This window comes from Diadema setosum, chromosome 17, assembly GCF_964275005.1.
Source record: "Diadema setosum chromosome 17, eeDiaSeto1, whole genome shotgun sequence".
NCBI lineage: Eukaryota > Metazoa > Echinodermata > Echinoidea > Diadematoida > Diadematidae > Diadema > Diadema setosum.
Window position 1 is genome coordinate 34,799,748 of NC_092701.1, and position 18,040 is coordinate 34,817,787.

At 38.5% G+C, this 18,040-nt stretch overlaps 1 protein-coding gene across 1 annotated transcript; it reads right to left on the reverse strand.

Moving 5' to 3' along the window:
• Positions 1-4,937: 4,937 nt before the first annotated feature.
• On the reverse strand, positions 4,938-17,350 carry LOC140240643 (uncharacterized). The gene is made up of 8 exons (XM_072320397.1): positions 17,265-17,350; positions 13,709-13,767; positions 12,664-12,904; positions 11,607-11,749; positions 10,188-10,304; positions 7,282-7,545; positions 5,851-6,062; positions 4,938-5,273 (listed from the first exon to the last, which is right to left on the reverse strand). Exons 2-8 carry the CDS (start codon positions 13,734-13,736, stop codon positions 4,938-4,940), a joined length of 1,341 nt encoding a protein of 446 aa, XP_072176498.1. The 5' UTR covers positions 13,737-13,767; positions 17,265-17,350.
• Positions 17,351-18,040: the final 690 nt, after the last annotated feature.

Consider the following 18,040-nt stretch of genomic DNA (forward strand, 5'->3'; position numbering starts at 1 on the left):
AACATAAATATTATCGTGAGTGGGTTGGCGACTCACGCATATTGCATCGCTCCGTTACAAAGTCTGTTTGATGCATTTGTTGAGACCTGTGTAGAAAATTGATTTGACAACGGCTCTGTGAAAATGGAAGATTCTGCATGTTTTTACACTCGGGTCACACAATCGTGTATGTGCGTCCAAGTGCCATGATATTACACGTGACTTCAAGTAAATACTTTTCCCATTGAAACGGGAAGACACTTGAAATCACTTTGCGTGAGTCGTAGCACTGTGGGTGTTTTTCTTTTTTTTTTCAAAGTTTTTTGAACTTAAAATATACGAGTTAAAGCAACTTTTATCGCTGCATTCTCCGATGATAGCATCGGGCTTACACGTTGTGTAATGGAGGTATTTACTCGAACTTATTACGCCCAACCCGACCGTAGCATCATTGTGCTACTAGTATTGGTAGTTGTACCGTCCATTTTCCCTCTGCGCTGATGTCGTAATTGTTCCATTATGAGGTAACAATGAGTGTGTGTAATGTTCGCATTCAACAATGCAAAAGATTGTTCGGAGTGAGGAGAAACGTCGAACACGGACAGTGATTGGATGGGTACTATATTTCTTGCATTTCATACGTATCAGTGGAAAATGATTTTCTGATGAATTATTGAATATCGGATTGAATTTCACTTTTGCCGCATTTGTACTTGCCGCACTGACAAAAAAGAAGCTTTTTAGCCATTAAGTATGAGATCAAGAGTTATCTTGACTATGTGAATGAGATCTATTCTCCGCATGATTCTTATCCTGTTGTTTTAAGCAATGTTTCTCATATGATGTGTACCGGGGCCTCTCAAAAGGAGGCCTACGCCTGTAACCAAGCAGCTACACAATCTGATGACATGCATTGTTATTGAATCAATATATTTTTAAAGGATGTATTTTTCTTTTTTTATGCATTTTGACACCTGTGTTTAATTCGTTGTTCATCCACTTGCTCTCTGAGAATCTTGTCATGTTTTGATTTTTTTGACAAAACATGATTTTAGTGAAGGCAGTGGTATATGCTATAGAATTGCTACACGCGCCGGACGACGTAATGCCGAGTACAAAATTAATGTGCAATGATATTGAACAATCACGTCGGAAGATGCTAGTGTAGTGCTTCCCATATTGGTTAGCGCCACATACTGTTGTAGAACCTCTATGGATAGCGCCCTCATTGTCTGACTTGACTGCGTATAGAGCTATGATTGCCTGCTTTTTGGCTTGAGTTCTAGCTGCCTTAGCTCTGCCCGATTATGATGTTTTGTCATGGTGTGCAGTCGTCCGAAAGACAACATAACGCTATCAGACAATCAGAAGTCTTTCTAAAGTCATGCTTATGAATAATTATGTCAAAGGAGCTATAATTATGATCGACAAAGGGTGAGGAAGACAGTAACGAGAGAGGAATGAATGCGCTGGTGAAATCGAGTATGCTGCATTGAGCTGATACACGAATCTAGATTCATCGCCACCTTTATTATTTATCTGTATGCCTTTAATGCATTTATTTATATTACTCATGTAAGTGAGACAAAAGGTCTCAAATAAAACCGTAACTCGCACAGCTGCATACATATTTTGTCTTATGACTGCGTGATTGTTCTTATGGTGATAGATATGACATGTGGTTGCGTTAGAAAAAAACAAAACAAAAACAGAACAAGACTTAGTCCTCCAAGAGTTAGACATCAAGAATGCATGACATCGTAGAATCCTTTCCTTTGTCTCAATCTGTCACTTCAATATTATTATTGTTATTATTAGTATTATCATATATATATAAAAATATAAATAAATAAATATATATATATATATATATATATATATATATATATATATATATATATATATATATACATATATATACATAATCATATATATATATGTTAAAACCCTATATATAAATATATAATATATATATATATATATATATATATATATATATATATATATATATATAATTATATATATATATATATATATGGATTATCAGTCGTCGAACGCACTTTGTTATAAAATAAGATGTACGACCATGCACAGTGTGGCAGGGGCGGATCCAGGAATTCTGTAAAGGGGGGGGGGGCGCAACTAATATTTCTGATGCCACTTCCGGGTTTCATTTCATTTTTTTTTCTTTTATTTCTGTCGTTTTTAACGAAAAATAAAAGGGGGCGTGCGCCGGTTGCGCCCCCTCTGGATCCACCACTGGTGTGGTAAAGAAGATAATGAGTCACGTGACATCTGTCAATGAAGCATGAATCGTACTATTGAAATGTGCATAGATATAAAATATGCTATAGATGTTATTTTCTTACAGAAATGTACTCATCTTTGCACCCATGATATCGAATACACACACGCACACACACACACACATAAACTAACAACACATGTCATGTATATAATTATATGTATATATATGTATTATAACGTTATACACATACATATCAATATACTTGTATGTACGAAAATGATCTAAATTTTGCAGAGCCCGTCAGAGGCCCGTGTAACACCATTTGATGAGCAATCAATGAGATTATGACTTTCCTATAGCAATAATGTGATTCTGATTGAACATTTATTGCTATCTTTTCTTGTTTGTACACTTTATTATCGGGCCGAGTGAAATATGAATTCACTCAATTTAGATTGGGAAATTCTCGAAACATACCTTTCTGATGTAGTGTCAAGTATCATTAAGTATATCAGAACGATCTCATTAAATCTATATTAAACCCTTGAATTAATATAACAGCTTCGAAATGTTGTAGATGCTAAGGCACGTGTGCTGTGATAGCGTGTCGTAACTCGCAAAACAGCGGTTACAAGAAATAATGTTGTAGAAGATTCAAATTACCTTTCTTACTCGGTTCTGAAGAAAACATTCAATGTTACAATGTCTTTTTTCTGTATGCAAAACACTAAATATTTTCTGCTAGACAGAAAAAAAATACATTTTTCGTAATGTTGTCATTTATTAAAGCAAGCAAGCAAAACAGAAACACAAAAGATGAATACATTTCAGCAAAACACCCAATGGTTTTTGTATCCCATACCAACTGGAATCTAATTCATAGACTGATTGTTGTTGTTGTCAGTCATATTGTGTATTCTATATTATGCATGATGTAAAATGACTTTTATTTGTACCTGAATTTTGTACCTGAAAAAAAAACCCCAACATAACAGCTGACATAAACGAGTACTGATCTGCCCTCCCACAAGAAATGTAAGAAGCATTCTGGCGTGGCGAGGTGTGCCATGGGTTATACTTGGTCAAGAGAATATTAGGCTGATATAGTTCTAAAAGAGTTAACGTGACGTAGAAGGCACACGAACGTTATTTTCACATCAGATCTCGGTTTCTATTCATTACATCTCGTAAGCGTCGGCAAGATGGCGTAGCGATAAGAGAGCCAAAGAAGAAATGCTGCGTATATTACGTAATAACAAAAAGTCACAAGACCATACCACATTAAAAACACTTTTTCAAAATTGCTGTAGATAATTCAAACAGACACAGATGTAAATGAATTCTTAGTGCAAAAAAAAAAAAAAAAAAAAAAGAAGAAGAAGAAGAAGAAGCATGCGGGTGACTCGAAATACACACGAGTTCAGATATTGCTACCGAGTACCGATATCAGCATCGATAATCCTGCTCAAACACAGATAAAAAATAAATTAACTCTATTCATTCTCAAAGCGACAAAAAAAAAAGATAGCATGGAGCACCATGTAAGTGAAATGCACCTGCTAAGCAAGAATCATAGTACCCTGCTAAGCAAGAATCATAGTACCTTCTTGCTCATTTGAAAGGATCTACACTCTAAAAATAGACAAACAAACAAACAGGAAAGTCTGTAGAAAGCATATAATGTTGATATTGTTTATGTACTTTTTAAAAAAATGTACCAAAGAAACTGCTCAGCTGTCTATTTCAGTATGAGTTGGTAGGCAATGAGGTAGTAAACATAAAACTTGTTTTGATAATTCATATAGGTGAATGAGATTCAGATATTCTTCCATCTTGTGTGTGTTTTCTTTTTCTGTCCGCTTTCAATACCTCGGATACTGCAACAATCACCCAACCCATGATAAGAAAAACGTTCATATGGAAGTGTTTTATCAAACATGAACACAGCTCTATGGTTAACCAGTCGATTTCTTTCTTCTTTTTCTGCACAGATATGGTCAGATACCATAGTAAAAGTCATTACGTACTACTGCTTATCAAGAAGTTCGCCTAGTACCTTATCTCCTGCGTACATAAAATGCACTCCGTCCAAGATCCACACTACAGCCCATGCAACTTAGCAAGATGTCGGCAGCGATGATAGAAACAGTTTACTGACACCAAGGAGGTATATCTCCTTGGAAAAACTTCAAATATCCTATTTACACAAAGGAAGCCATTTGTCTGTTTTGATCGAGTTATCTGTCTGGCTGGCTTGTTAGCTATTAAGAAACAGTAGTTGCTCCTCTTTATGAAAAAAAAAAAAAAATATATATATATATATACGCATATAGCTGTGGGCCATCTAGCGTTCAGTTTACTATTCATCTATCCACCAATCTCTCAATATCATCTAGGAGTTAATCCATCCTTTTAGCTAGGCAACTATCTTTATCCTCGCAAATCCCTTTGCAGATATACATCTCTCTTTTTTTTTCTGGGGGGGGGGGGGAGGGAGTTGGTGGCGATCCAGCTATCTTTCTTTCTATATCTATATTTACATATTCAGTAACCATTCTATACAAAATCTGCTAATCATTTATATTCTGTGATAATTTTCTGTTGAAAAAAAAAATTCTCAAAAAATATGCACTTCAAAGGATAAGCTGACCTTTTGTCTTTTTTTTAACACCCTGTGACCTGAACACTGTATGTGAGAACGTCAGATGATCTATACTTTTACTCCAAGCACCTTGATGACTGCATCGCGTAGCGCGTAGAATTCCTCTTTGTAGTTGTAGACTTGCGCGTTGACGCGAAGATATTTCTCCTTCTCGTCGCCCGTGACGGCCACGACCACGCCCTCTTTGGCTATCTCTTCGCAGAGGTCCTTGTGTCCGTCGGGATGCCAGAACTGCGCCAGACGCCGCGTCTTCGGCAGAGTGACGAGGCACATAAAGGGCGCCCTCACCCTCTCCTCCAGTTTGATACACTTCGTCTTCCACGCGTCGGCAAGCATCTCGGCGGCCCAGAACGTCAGCTCCGAGTTGTACGCCGTGATCCGTTCCTGTGTCAGACCCAACAATGCCCTCATTTTAGTAAAAGTCACAGTTGCCCAATTACTTTATCTATAGAAAAGTTAATGTAGATGTAACAGATATTTCAAATTTATGACAAAGAATGGAATTGTCACTTTGTGTATCACCATATTGGCAACGCGGTATACTAGTACAAGTATTTTTGACAAACTCATCTCGGCATAACCTTGAGACAAGAGCGGTCCCTCGCGGAATACAATTTGTCACAAGAGTATTCCAAGTAAATTTGTACATAGGCCTACGTGGTCACATGGCCGTCACAATGATGTTCACAAGGGAAGCACGGCAATAAATATCCTTAGACTCACTTTAAATGTCAGTGGGTGAGACAAAAGTAGAATGTAATAGTCGTTGTCTGAACTGAACCCCATGGGTGTGAAGCAAATCAGCTCGATAAAATTAAAAGTCAAAATGAACACAGGTGATTTTCGCAACATGCTGCACCGTCCCCATCCCCCCTCCGCCGCTGAATGAAATGGTAAATAGACACACACTATTATACAAACAACCATTACGATGGTAATAAAGATATCAAGTATCACTCACCAAGCCGCCCAAGTAGTGGAGGTAATCTATCGCATGTCCGGCCATATAATAGGGGATGTAGTCTTTGGTGCCCGTGTAGTGGAAACGCTCGTGGAGGTCCTCGGAGAAGGTGTATCGGGATGACACGGCGGCGCGCAGCCAGTGATGGTGCTCTGGACGTGCGTAGAAGAGCGAGCAACCACGGGGGCAGAACAGCCACTTGTGAAGATTACCTGATAGCCACGTAGATCCGAAAAGACACACACGCCCATGAACACAGACGCACAAAGACCAAAAAAAAAAAAAAGTGTCGTTGAAGAACATATTAAGCTCTCTGTCACAACCTTTGAAATCTTAAAATTGATCGTCAGAACACGATTCCATTCTTTATTTTGGCTGTTTTTTTTTTTTTTAGCTATCAAAATAGCGTGCAATTACATGTTTTAACCCAGAATATTCCTTTTTTTTTAAAAAACAGTTAACACCGTTATCCAAGAGGACCTTTCATTACTATATTGCTCCATTTGTATACACCTGTGTTGGAAGGGACAGAATAAATAAAACATTTCGAGCAAGAAGCATGCACCAGGCACGATTGAACACACGGGCATGAATTCACAAAAATATTTTAAAATCTGGTAAATTAATTATTTCAACTGCGTGCATATGCACGTGACGCATAATTACGCATCGCTTACGCCAAAGTACTAGTAGTCCAATAATGAATGCATACGACGATACGCGCCTTATGCAAGTTACGTCGACTATAAGTATTCAACACTCTTTTGTTTGGATTCGTGGATTAGATTTAAATCGTGTACTAGATTAATTAAACAACGTTGTTGGTTTTTTGTTGTAGTTTATTTTTAATCTTGGGCAACATCTCTCAGTTACAAGTAAGAGCATTATCCATCACTTTTCAATGCTCCCGTGATGCCATAAGTTTAGTCTATGACTATACATATGGTAATATTTTACCCTTCTTGATTTTCACTTGAATGGACGGTACAATAACATTGGTGCTCTTTAAATTGCAAATCCACCCACTTTAGTCTCTCTAGAAGTTTTGTTATCTTACGACCTTCGTCAATGTCTTTTCACATATCTCTTACGGTGTAAGAGAAACTTAGTTTATCAAGCGAAAAACTAGGTTTATCGAAAAACTCTGTTTATCGAGCAAAAAACTCAAATTATCGATAAACTCTGCATGTTTATCAAGTGAAAAACTTTGTTTTTCACTCGATAAGCAGAGTTTCTCTCGAAAATCTGAGTTTATCGAGTGATAAACAATCTAGGTTTTTCGGCGATAAACTCAGTTTATCAGAATTATTGGGCAAATGGCGCGCTACGTCTGTCTGTTCGTTGTATAAGACAGTGGTGTCTTTCATTATATCGAGATTTTTACAACCACTTACTATACGTTAGGCCTACAAACATCGCGCTCTTGCCTACCGTAGTAAAAGTCAGCGCCAAGCTCCTCCAGTCTTAGCTGCAGCTGGCCCGGCCCGTGCGCCCCGTCTACCAGACTGATCACTCCCCGTTCGCGGCACATGCTCACCAGCTCTCTGATTGGAAACAAGATGGCGGACGTGCAGGGAATGTGGTCAATCAGGGCGAGCCGGATTCGCGGGTTTTCCTTCAGAGCTGTCCTGTGACGCTCGAGTATTTCCTCTGCCGTCGTCTGGAAAGGTATGTGAATTTGGACCACGTCGATATCTTATGAAAGATAAAATGAAACTTTATTGGAGTTGTGACAATAATCCCAGGCCTACCCACGAAATATAACATGATGGAAGTTCTTTGAAAGAAAGCTATTATTCAGAGGGGTGAAGGTTTAGGTGCGAGTTTCTTCACTTTGTCTCCCTCCACAAATTAAAATTCCCTGCCGGCAACGCAGGGACAGCCCGGTGGTAGTGTCGCTGCCCGGAAAGCAGTAGATGACAGGTTCGAGTCCCACTAGTTCCTTTTTTTTCCCGACATGTTTGTTAATTTACAGATCATCAGTTGCGAGCTTAACAAATATAATTTGTAGAGGGAGACAAAGTGAAGAATCTCACACCTGAAGCTCTTTAATCTTTATTTCTAATCTTTATCTTTGTTTAAATGATAAGCCTAACAGAGCTAAAATTTCTTTGTATTCTCCTGTATGGTATCCCTCACCAAGGGAAATTAACGTTGAATTTATCAGTACAAGCACATTGCAAGAGATTATGGATCGAAGCTCTTGGAGAAACCAAACAAAAATGTTACAAAAGTTACTGACATTTCATGTTTTGGATACCAGTTTCTTAATGAAATATCTGCTGTATTGAGCACGTCTAATGACACAGAGAAATAGAGAGAGAGAGAGGAAAATGTCTTTGGTGAAGTGGCGATAACTGTAACAGTAAGTGGAATTCCTGTTGGACCAGTTGTGCTTTTTGAGTGCTGATTACCACGACACTCCATGTACGCGCTGTGCAAAGTTTCTGACACAGAAAGGCTTAAACCAAACCTGTTGCAGATGAATTATTCCAGTTGTCACGCCATGCCGAAACTAACAATGAATTCTCAATCATTCTGCTAAAGATATATATCCTTGTTGATGCTGTTGTTCTTCTTCTTTCATATTATCTCCCGAAACAGTTAAAATCCATTCAACAGTTGAACTTTGACCAAAAAGAAAAAGGCACATCAGTTTTGTTTGGTTGCTTGTTTGTTTGCTTTGTGTCAAAGAGCGATGAAAGACACACAAAAGACGCCTAAATCACGTGATCAATGACAATTGATGTATATTTGAGGTGTGCTCTGGGACGCCACGCTTCATTACTTTACAGAAACACGTTCATAAGTTCATAACGCTTTAGTCTTGACTTTGTTCGAATCTGCTTGAGGTTTCTCCTATTATACTGCACACGCATCAATTCTTGATCTGTACACATTAATAATCCCACGGCGTAAATTCTTTGGGAATCCCATGCTCTGTAGCCGCACCATGCACAATGATGCATGATTCGTCGTCACGTAGCGTCGATGCTGATCTACAAAAGTGATTTTGAACAAAAACGAAAGGATGACAACAATGAAAACTATAGAAAACTCGGGGAGTGCGACCCCTCGATAAGGTCATAAGGTCACGTAATATGCCACTTAACAAAATTTAAAAAATGATAATGTCCACGAGTATCTAATTTCTCAAGTTCTACAGAAATGCTCTATAGTTACTCTCTATTAAATAGACATAGCAATGTCAGAGTTGTAGACTGTTTTTGCTCAACATTTTTGTTATAAACAAGCACATTCAAAAAAAAAATTACAGAATTTGAAATTTTATACTTTCTCTTTAAAGAATTAGCAATTTTCAATCTTGTTTGTTTGTTTGTTGTTGTTTTTTGGTAGTATTTTCCTCAAAGACTGTCTGGAATTTTATAGCTCCGCAACGGTTGATATTAAAGACGCTTTAACAGTGTTTAAGTTTGTTTAAACCACACTGAATTGAGAGAGATTTACCAAAAGAACGCTGTTTGTTGTAGTTTCTGACTTTACTTATTAACAGACGTACAACGCTCAAATATTGTATATACCTTCTATATACTTCTGGCTCGCCAGTTCCAGAATTACCTTGATCTAACTTAGATGTAGATATTTTAAGTTTGATAGGCATCGAAGAGATACTGTTTTAGTAATTCTAGTTTTCACATAAACTGCGTATCCCATTTTAGTCTTTTGATATGCACAAATCCTAGATAATACTCTTATCCCGCAGGAACAAACAAATACTCCTCTGAAGAAAAAAAAAAATGCTGGATCCACATGATTCGATTCACCACCATCTCTCTTCGTTCGTATTCTAAAATTTTCTTCAAAATTCGTTCACGAATTTTGAGTGATGCTGTTACGGGCAAATCCGGCAGAGTATCAACATTCTTGGCTGAGCTAGTAACACTCCATGCAGGGCTTACCGGGTCCAAGGTGACCCGAGGTGGGGTGTTTCACAAAGATGATACGCATGACCTCATGTCCGTGAGCCAAGTCTTTGTGAAATACCGTACTGATCTAGTAAAGAAATCTTTCACGACGAAAAGTTAAATAAAAAAGACAAAAGAGCTAAGTTTTGGAAATGAAAGAGCACAGACCTGGCTACCTAGATTAGGTGTTGTCATTCTATGACTTCAAGCGAACGCCAATCCGCCATTTCCAAACCAGTTTTCTGCTCTGTGATCGGGCGGACAGGGAGGGGAATATCAGTGTGGCCTAATTTGTGCGCAAACTCTCGCGGTGTGTGTCTGATCGGCTCATATAATTTCATGCATGGCAAAATCTATGGAAGCCCTTAGTCATCTAAATTGGTTCTTTTATGTTAGCTCTTTTCGACTTACCCGGTCTCTGACTCGTGAGAACCTGTACCGTCTGCTTGACCGATTTGTACGTGTGGTTAGACATCAGGATCTGATCGCCAGGCTTGAATCGGAACGATTTCAGGATGCTGTTGGTTGCTGCAGATTGAGACATGGAATTAAGATGTGATGCTATTTTAGTGAGGAATTTGGGAAATAACCACGATATGCTACACTTGTCACAGGAAATTGAAATGTTAGCTGCAGCGTTGAGAGAGGAAGAATGAAGTAACCCACATTATACGTAAATATAGAGAAAGAAACACACACACAGACATGCAGACACACTCACCTACACACGTCCGTCAAATCAAGAAAGAAAGACATGCAGAGTCATATTGCATAATACATCATACTGTCAGGATGATGATCAAATGTTGGGAAATCTTGTGAAAAGCGAATAGCCGCTCAAGTTTCATTTTCTCTTATCAATAGAGTATAAAAATCACATAAACAGAAACGGAGCCCCCAAAATTCTTCTACGAAGAAAAAGAAAGTAGTTGGTAAAAACTTAAACTCATGTAAAACTCCCAATAAACCCTGTAAAATCCAAGATTCTCAGGAGGATCAGCCCTCATATCCCCCTCCCGACCACCAGGGGCCATGCAGGCGCCAGCCAGGGACCTCCCCCGAAAAAAAAAAAATCAATAACAAAACAAAACAAAACAAAACAAAATTTACCTTTGTCATCTAACATAGTTATATTTACAGGCATGTTGTTGTTGTTGTTGCTGCTGCTGCTGTTCTTGTTGTTGTTCTTGTTCTTGTTATTTGGGGGTTGATTTTTTTTTCTGGTCATTATGGTCATTATAACTCACCCCTCCGTGAAATGATGCGGAAATTGGTAGGGCAGTCGTGCAAAACGCATGGAGCGTTCTGGGCAGCTCGTGATATCAATGTCACGCAGGCTCAGTGTGATACACTTTCCTGGACAATCAGCGTGACTGGATTCGGTGAATGGCATCGATGCATGCATCATGCACTGTGCGTGAGAATTTGTTCACCGTTTTGCAAACTCTCTTCGATATCTCCTATATGACGCTGCAGATAGCTTCATAATGGTAGAGAATTTCACTTTGACAATACCCGTCTTCGTAAGAGAGAGAGAGAGAGATCAGGGCCCCGTTGCTAGAAACTTTGCGTTTAAACGCAACTTGCAACTGATTGTCACTGGCCAATCAAAATCATTGTTGCATGCATGTCTTCTTAATAGGGCAGACCCTGAGTCAGAATGGTTGTTTCAAAATTAGCAATTATTTGCAATTGATTGCAACTTTCTTGCAACGGGGCCCTGCTTTAGTGCATAATATATCATCTTTTGAAGAAATCTGCTATTGCTCTGCGTCTAAACTTTTGTCACAGTGCATATTACCATGCAGCATGTGACACGCTGTTACCCACCAGTTGTTGCGTTTTCGATGAGCAGCAAGTTTTCAGGTTTTGCCACCACATGGTCGGCTACTTGCTTTGCAGCATTCTTGTACAAATCCAGCACTTTGTATCTATACCACAGCTCTGGATTGGATTCCATTTCTTCAAGCATCCTGCGGACAGAGAACAACAGGGCGAAATTTATTTTATTTATCCAGCGACGTTCTACAACGTAGAGCAGTACTTAAAACCGTTCAGTTGCCAGAAGTATATTTTATATTAAAAAAAAAGAAAGAAAAGAAAACAGAGTTGCATGGTTCAACTTGCTTATGTTGCTTCTGATATTATGTAAAAATCAAGTTGTGAAAAAAAAAACAACTAAGATACTAAACAACTAAAATATAAGAGTCTGAGGGAGTTAATGTCTCGAGTGACCTGATTTATCATATTAATTTTCCATATAGACAACACTGTATGATTGAAATATTTCACAGTTAGTTCGAGAGCACGGTGGTCATTTTGTTCATAAATTATTCGAAAGGAATAGCATTAATTCACAAGATTTAAGCTGAAATACATACTTTTCTTTTCATCCTTCCAGCATCATTGATTACGACGCATTTTCTTCCAGAATAATCAAGCTATCACAATTTTACATAAAGTAATATATACAATAAAATACAACAGAGGACTTAAGTTTGTAACTCCTTGCCGGCTGCAACATATGGATCATATTGATAATGGATATGCGCCAAGCAGAAGTCGCTTCATTCGAGTTTCAACCCGTTTGGCCCTTGTCGACGGATGCATAGAGTGATCATAACACTAATGGTTAACATTAATTTATTATTCCATCTGAGCTATGTGTACACACTAATGGCATACATGTGCATTTCTGGTCAGATTATAATAGTATGATATAATGTCTAAAACCAAAACAAACACAAACACATGCAAGTGTTGAATGGAAGAAGTATATCAGAAACACTATTTAAGGTTACACCTTTTCAAAACTCATTTGACGACTTACTATTTCGCAGGATGGCGATAAAGACAAAAAGAAGAGGGGAAACAAAAATAAACTAACCTCTGTTGAATTTTTATCAAGCTCTTTGGCACACTTCCATAAGACCCGTGGTTCGTATAGGCCAGGTCGAGCGGGATGAAGAACTCTCGCTCTCGGAGACTTCTCCCGAATTCCGGCAGAGGTTCACGGGGCTTGGTGAGCGAGTGCGCAGACATGCTCCTGGCGATAGTGTCGGCTTGTCCTCCATGGAGGACGGGTGTCACTGCACGGCACAGCGGTAAGAACTGCCGCAAGGTTCGGGCTGTGATATATATAAGAGACGAGAAATAACCGAGAAAGTTAAGAGGGAATTCTCCAGTGATTTTGGATTGTTACCATTTTCCTCGTCTTTTTACAAGCATGGATTGATAAACATATTTGTTTTAGATATGCATGTGTCTGAGCAGTGCGTTTCATAACTTATGTGGTCGAACACTCACTGTACAGGCATAAGGGCCTACTCATTTTGCTCATCTCAGAAGTACATTATCGCATAAAAAGAAGAAAACACAAAAGACGGTTTCTCGTTAACTTCTTTCACTCTCGATTGCCTATTTTATTCTTTGCTATGCAGAACAAAAAAGACGTTTTGTGATACACACAAATTCTGGCAGAGAGAACGGTAAATTCTTTGGCGGCCTTGCGGACTAAAATATTACACACTGAAGGCAAAATTTAATCAGGGCACCAATCAGATGCTAAAATGACAGCTAAAAACAGGTGACCACCAAGACAAATGTGACACTATAATTATGATAATGGAGGGCCGAGAGAAAGAGAGATAGGTAGGCCTATAAATCAAAACGCGCTTACGTTTTTGGTTTGTCGTCGTTGTTTCTGTATCTACTGAATTTAGGCATCGACTTCTGAATTGGTTTCTGGGGAACTGGTTGATTTTTAGGGGGTTATTTTATTTATTTATTTTTTTTTTTTTTTGGGGGGGGGGGGATTTGGGGCTTTTTAGGTGAATATAGCGACCATAGACTTAAATTATCTCTTACCGTCGTACAATCCGAACATTATAGAGAAACTGCCGAATAATAGAGGGTTTCACTTTGATACTCACCGGTCACAGTAAGGCTGCTTGGAGGCATGATCGAAATTCACCACCACGGTTTCAGGAGGCTGAAATATGACCGAACGAAATTAGGTACTCTTTACAACAATGACAATCATTTTGTGTGCACTTGTCTCTGACACGATTCTGAAGCAACTTTCTCTTTCTTCTCTCTCTCTCTCTCTCTTTCCTTCTCTTTCAACAATGGACTGCGATTGGTCCACGTGATGTTCGCATTGATCGTTACGTTCTCATCCCTCAGCGACTCATCGGATTGACTACTAATTTGAATCGGTTGATTAGTTTAGCTTTTAGGAATGTTCATGTGATTTCATGGATTCCCGGCTGGTCCAGCTTAGCTCCAGATCTTTAACATCACGTGTGATGAAGCGACTCGGAGATACCTTGAAGGCCTATATGATACACTGCATGACTGAAATCACGAGGAATGAAACTCATGTTCTATGACTGCACCGATATCTAAGCTAAATGAATGCCCGTGGCGATAGATTCAAGTGAGAACACTCTTGAATACCCTACGCTCGCTGAATCTGCACATTTTATTTTGCTTTTAAGAATAACACACCACCACTGGGTTCAGATATGATAAGCTATAGCAGTGATATGATGGAAGCCCACCTCAACGATGCGCAGGAGTGCCCTAGCTGTTCCATGTGCGCCCACTTACAGGAGCAAGTATAAAATGTTTACTGAACCATGCGATTTTCGGCAGAGTGAAGAAAAAGTGTGTGTTTGCATGAGTAGAATCTATATATATATATATATATATATATATATATATATATATATATATATATATACATATACATATATACATATATGTATAATTTTTGTTTTTCATATTGAATTCTCCTTTGTACTGCGTAGCAAAGGAACGAGTAAACAAATCAATGACTAGCGTTCTGAGAGGTGTGTGGCGGTGTAATACACTTCTTGGCAAACAGAGTAAGGTCTAGGACTCAAGAGATTTAAAAAAAATCGTGGAAAGGACAGTTTTAGCGACAGTTTCAGGACATTTAGAATGACGTTGGGGGTCACGTTCAGTTTTCTAAATCACAATTCAGTCTGGAAGGGTCAGGCTGAAAGTTATGACAGACTCCATGGTGTCATCAGCACATCAGACCAATCGGTTAGCTCCAATAAAACACCCCCCCCCCCCGCCCGCCCCACAGCAGTGGTACTTTAAGCACTGAAAGATTAATTTATTCCAAAGAGATAAGAAAATGCGAAATTTACAGGCAGTGAACATAGCATCAACAGTGAAACCCACTTCACGCGTGGCTGTGTCTTATGTCGACAGGAAGTTAGATTCCATTAACTCCATTACTATACCATTGAAATTTTGACAGCATACACTGCCTGTGGGCCATGCTAAGACAGTGGTCCTCAGATGGTTAACCAGGGGAAAACGTACAACGGGGTTGACAGGTGTAACGTATAATGTTGTTGTTGTTGTTGTTGTTGTCGTCGTCGTCGTCGTCGTCGTTGTTGTTGTTGTTGTTGTTGTTGTTGTTATTATTGTTTAGATATCACACAACTTGCAGCAGATACTGTGCGAGCATGCCATGATTATACAAGACACTACCAATAACACTGTATGTAAAAAGTTGATACAAAATCATGACGCAAAGAGCCAATAGATCGTTGTAAGTTAATTTGAATACGACTTGTTCACCTTGGTATATGGAGTGTGAATAATTCTACGAAGAACCTGGAGGCTACACCTTCAGTTTATACAAGCTTCCAAAACAGCCATGACTTGTTTTGAACATATTTGACTTTTTTCCTGTTTTCCTCCATAATATGGTAATGCGTGGCCAGAAATTATCATCCACGACGGTAAGAAAAAAAAAATCATTGTTGCAATCAACTTTGCTGGGGTTTTTGTTATTTGTTGTTTTTAAAAGTATTTATATTCTTACAAGTATTTATATTCTGTGCCATCTCTCGATGTACTGATAGACACAGACAAGAAAATCTTTACTTCGGTAAAGTGCATCGTATTGCTTTTCAGAACATTGCTTTCAGGTTTTGGGTTTTTTGTGGGTTTTTGTGGTTTTTATGTTATTTTTTCTTACTTCCATGGCTTACAAAATCTAACGCACTGGTGCATATATACAGTCACATGCATATGCAATTGATTTGAGAATACAATACGCTCATAAGAACATGACCTGTCTGTCAACTTTGAATCACTGCCATCTGGGGGGCATTTCATGAAGGAACTTGTCGGATAAGATGTCCGACAAGTCAATTATATCCGACAAGTTCAGAGAAATCAGCCAATCAGACTAAAGAATTTCTCACAACTTGTCGGATATAATTGACTTGTCAGATATTTTATCCGACAAGTTCCTTCATGAAATGCCCCCCTGAAGTCAACCGAGAAGGCTTTTATGATCCTAGTAGACCGTGAACTGGTGAACGTGCAAGAAAATGAATGCACAGAAACACGTCCATTTGCCTCTTCTGCAAAATTATGTGAGAGAAGCACTATCGGGGGAGAAAGGTTATATGTGGATTGATATAGTGTGAATGTGTGTATGGCAATCTGGCTGTCATCTATATAATATATGTTTTCGTTTAATTTCAGTCTAATTGGTATATGGTTGATTGATTTCTAATATGTCTTCTATAACTCGTTGTAAGAGCGCTATTAATATCAGTACCTATATCGTACTGCATTGTATTGCATTGTATTATATTGTATTGTATTGTATTGTATTGTATTGTATTGTGTAATTAGTATGACAACTAAGGCAAAACACACCACACATACGTACGTACACACACAAACGGGCCAAACAAACAAACACAAGCATGCACAAACTGCCAAAATGAACCTTGGAGACTCCAGGGGGGATGATATTGAATGCCTGATAACTTGAACGCCATTTCAATGGAAAATCTGCTCAATACTCAAGTTAACTGTATCGTGCAGAATAAAATATTAAAGGCAAAAACAATAGTAAGCATTTCATCGAATTCAACAAAGAGAGAGAGAGAGAGAGAGAGAAGGAGAGGGAAGGAAAAAGAGTCATGTTTCATCATAGAAAATGATTTTGGTTAAAAATACGAACAAATTTAACGTGGTGGAGATGTCATCGTCGAACACACTTCTCCCAGGGGTGAAGACAAATTTCCACGAGATTTGTTCATTCTGTATGGATAAATTTCACGTGATAGTTGGATTTATATGAACATTTAGAGCTGAAAGTAATAGAAGTGATGACGTCGTCACCGAAAGCTGTTTGAGGAAATCATTGTCTATCAGATTTGTCACATTTTGGTGCACATTTGATTAACATCATCGCTTCAAGCCGATAATAATTGCCTTTTGGGCATGCGTGCGGGAGTGAGGGTGAGGAGGGGTGAAAACACTGAGTCCTGATTAGACAAGTTATGTATCGACTTAGAACTGAATTAATTGCAATCGCACTATTATTCATATTTTGAATTATTTACGGGCACCCTGCTATGATACGGAGACCAACAAATCAAGTTTGATCGTATATAATATATGTTACATAATATGGTGACTTACCAGGGCCTCTGTCGTGTCTGTACTGCGTAGTCCAAGAACCACTCTAAGGTCTTAGAGTGTTAAAGTGTGTTATAGCACTTTACGACTGGATATGTGGAAACAAAACAATTTATTTTTTCATTTTGTCAGTTCGCACCACAGATGACATAACAAACTAGAAACAAAAGCAGCCAAAATAAATATTACTTCAATATTATGACAAAACCGACAAAAACTATTTAAATTGAATAGTTTTATGACGGCTTTCCTATTAAATCAGCAAAGCTGCCACTGGGCTGAAATTTTCCACGTGTCCGTGTTATTGGAAGGAAAATTACGCGCTTTCGGGGTACTGAGTTCGTAATGCTGAGCGCTTGCAATAGTATTATTATACTGTAGTCTAGATAGAAACTGGTATGTATTCCTCATGATGTAGTTACACGGTTTCATCTTAAAACAAGCACGGTCTCTATGAAATTCGTGTCATGTAATTCACCGTCATCTAACACTTGAAAACTTAGCATTCTTCATCTTCATTGTCTTCTTTTTAAAGACCTTTTTTATCATTATTATTCCCCATTGTTTTGGTTTTGTTTTTGTGTTTTTTCTAAGCCTCCCGACAGGGCCCGACTGGATCTATTAGAAAAGTAAGTGAGATACCCGGAGGATCAGCCTTCGGGGCATACTGTATAGCCTTTTCACTTCCCTTATATATACAGTCGCAACACTGTCCCGAAGTTGAGTCAGAATGATGGACACACGATTTAGGAAATCTTCACATTGAGTTCGGTTCTAAT

What these genes read in the sequence shown, in the direction of transcription:
- LOC140240643 (XM_072320397.1), bottom strand. Translation starts at nt 13,736, where the DNA reads ATGCCTCCAAGCAGCCTTACTGTGACCG. An exon ending in TTGATAAAAATTCAACAGAG is followed by an intron (nt 11,750 to 12,663) that starts GTTAGTTTATTT and finishes CTCTGTCCGCAG; the next exon opens with GATGCTTGAAGAAATGGAAT. An exon ending in TCTCACGAGTCAGAGACCGG is followed by an intron (nt 7,546 to 10,187) that starts GTAAGTCGAAAA and finishes ATCTTTCATAAG; the next exon opens with ATATCGACGTGGTCCAAATT.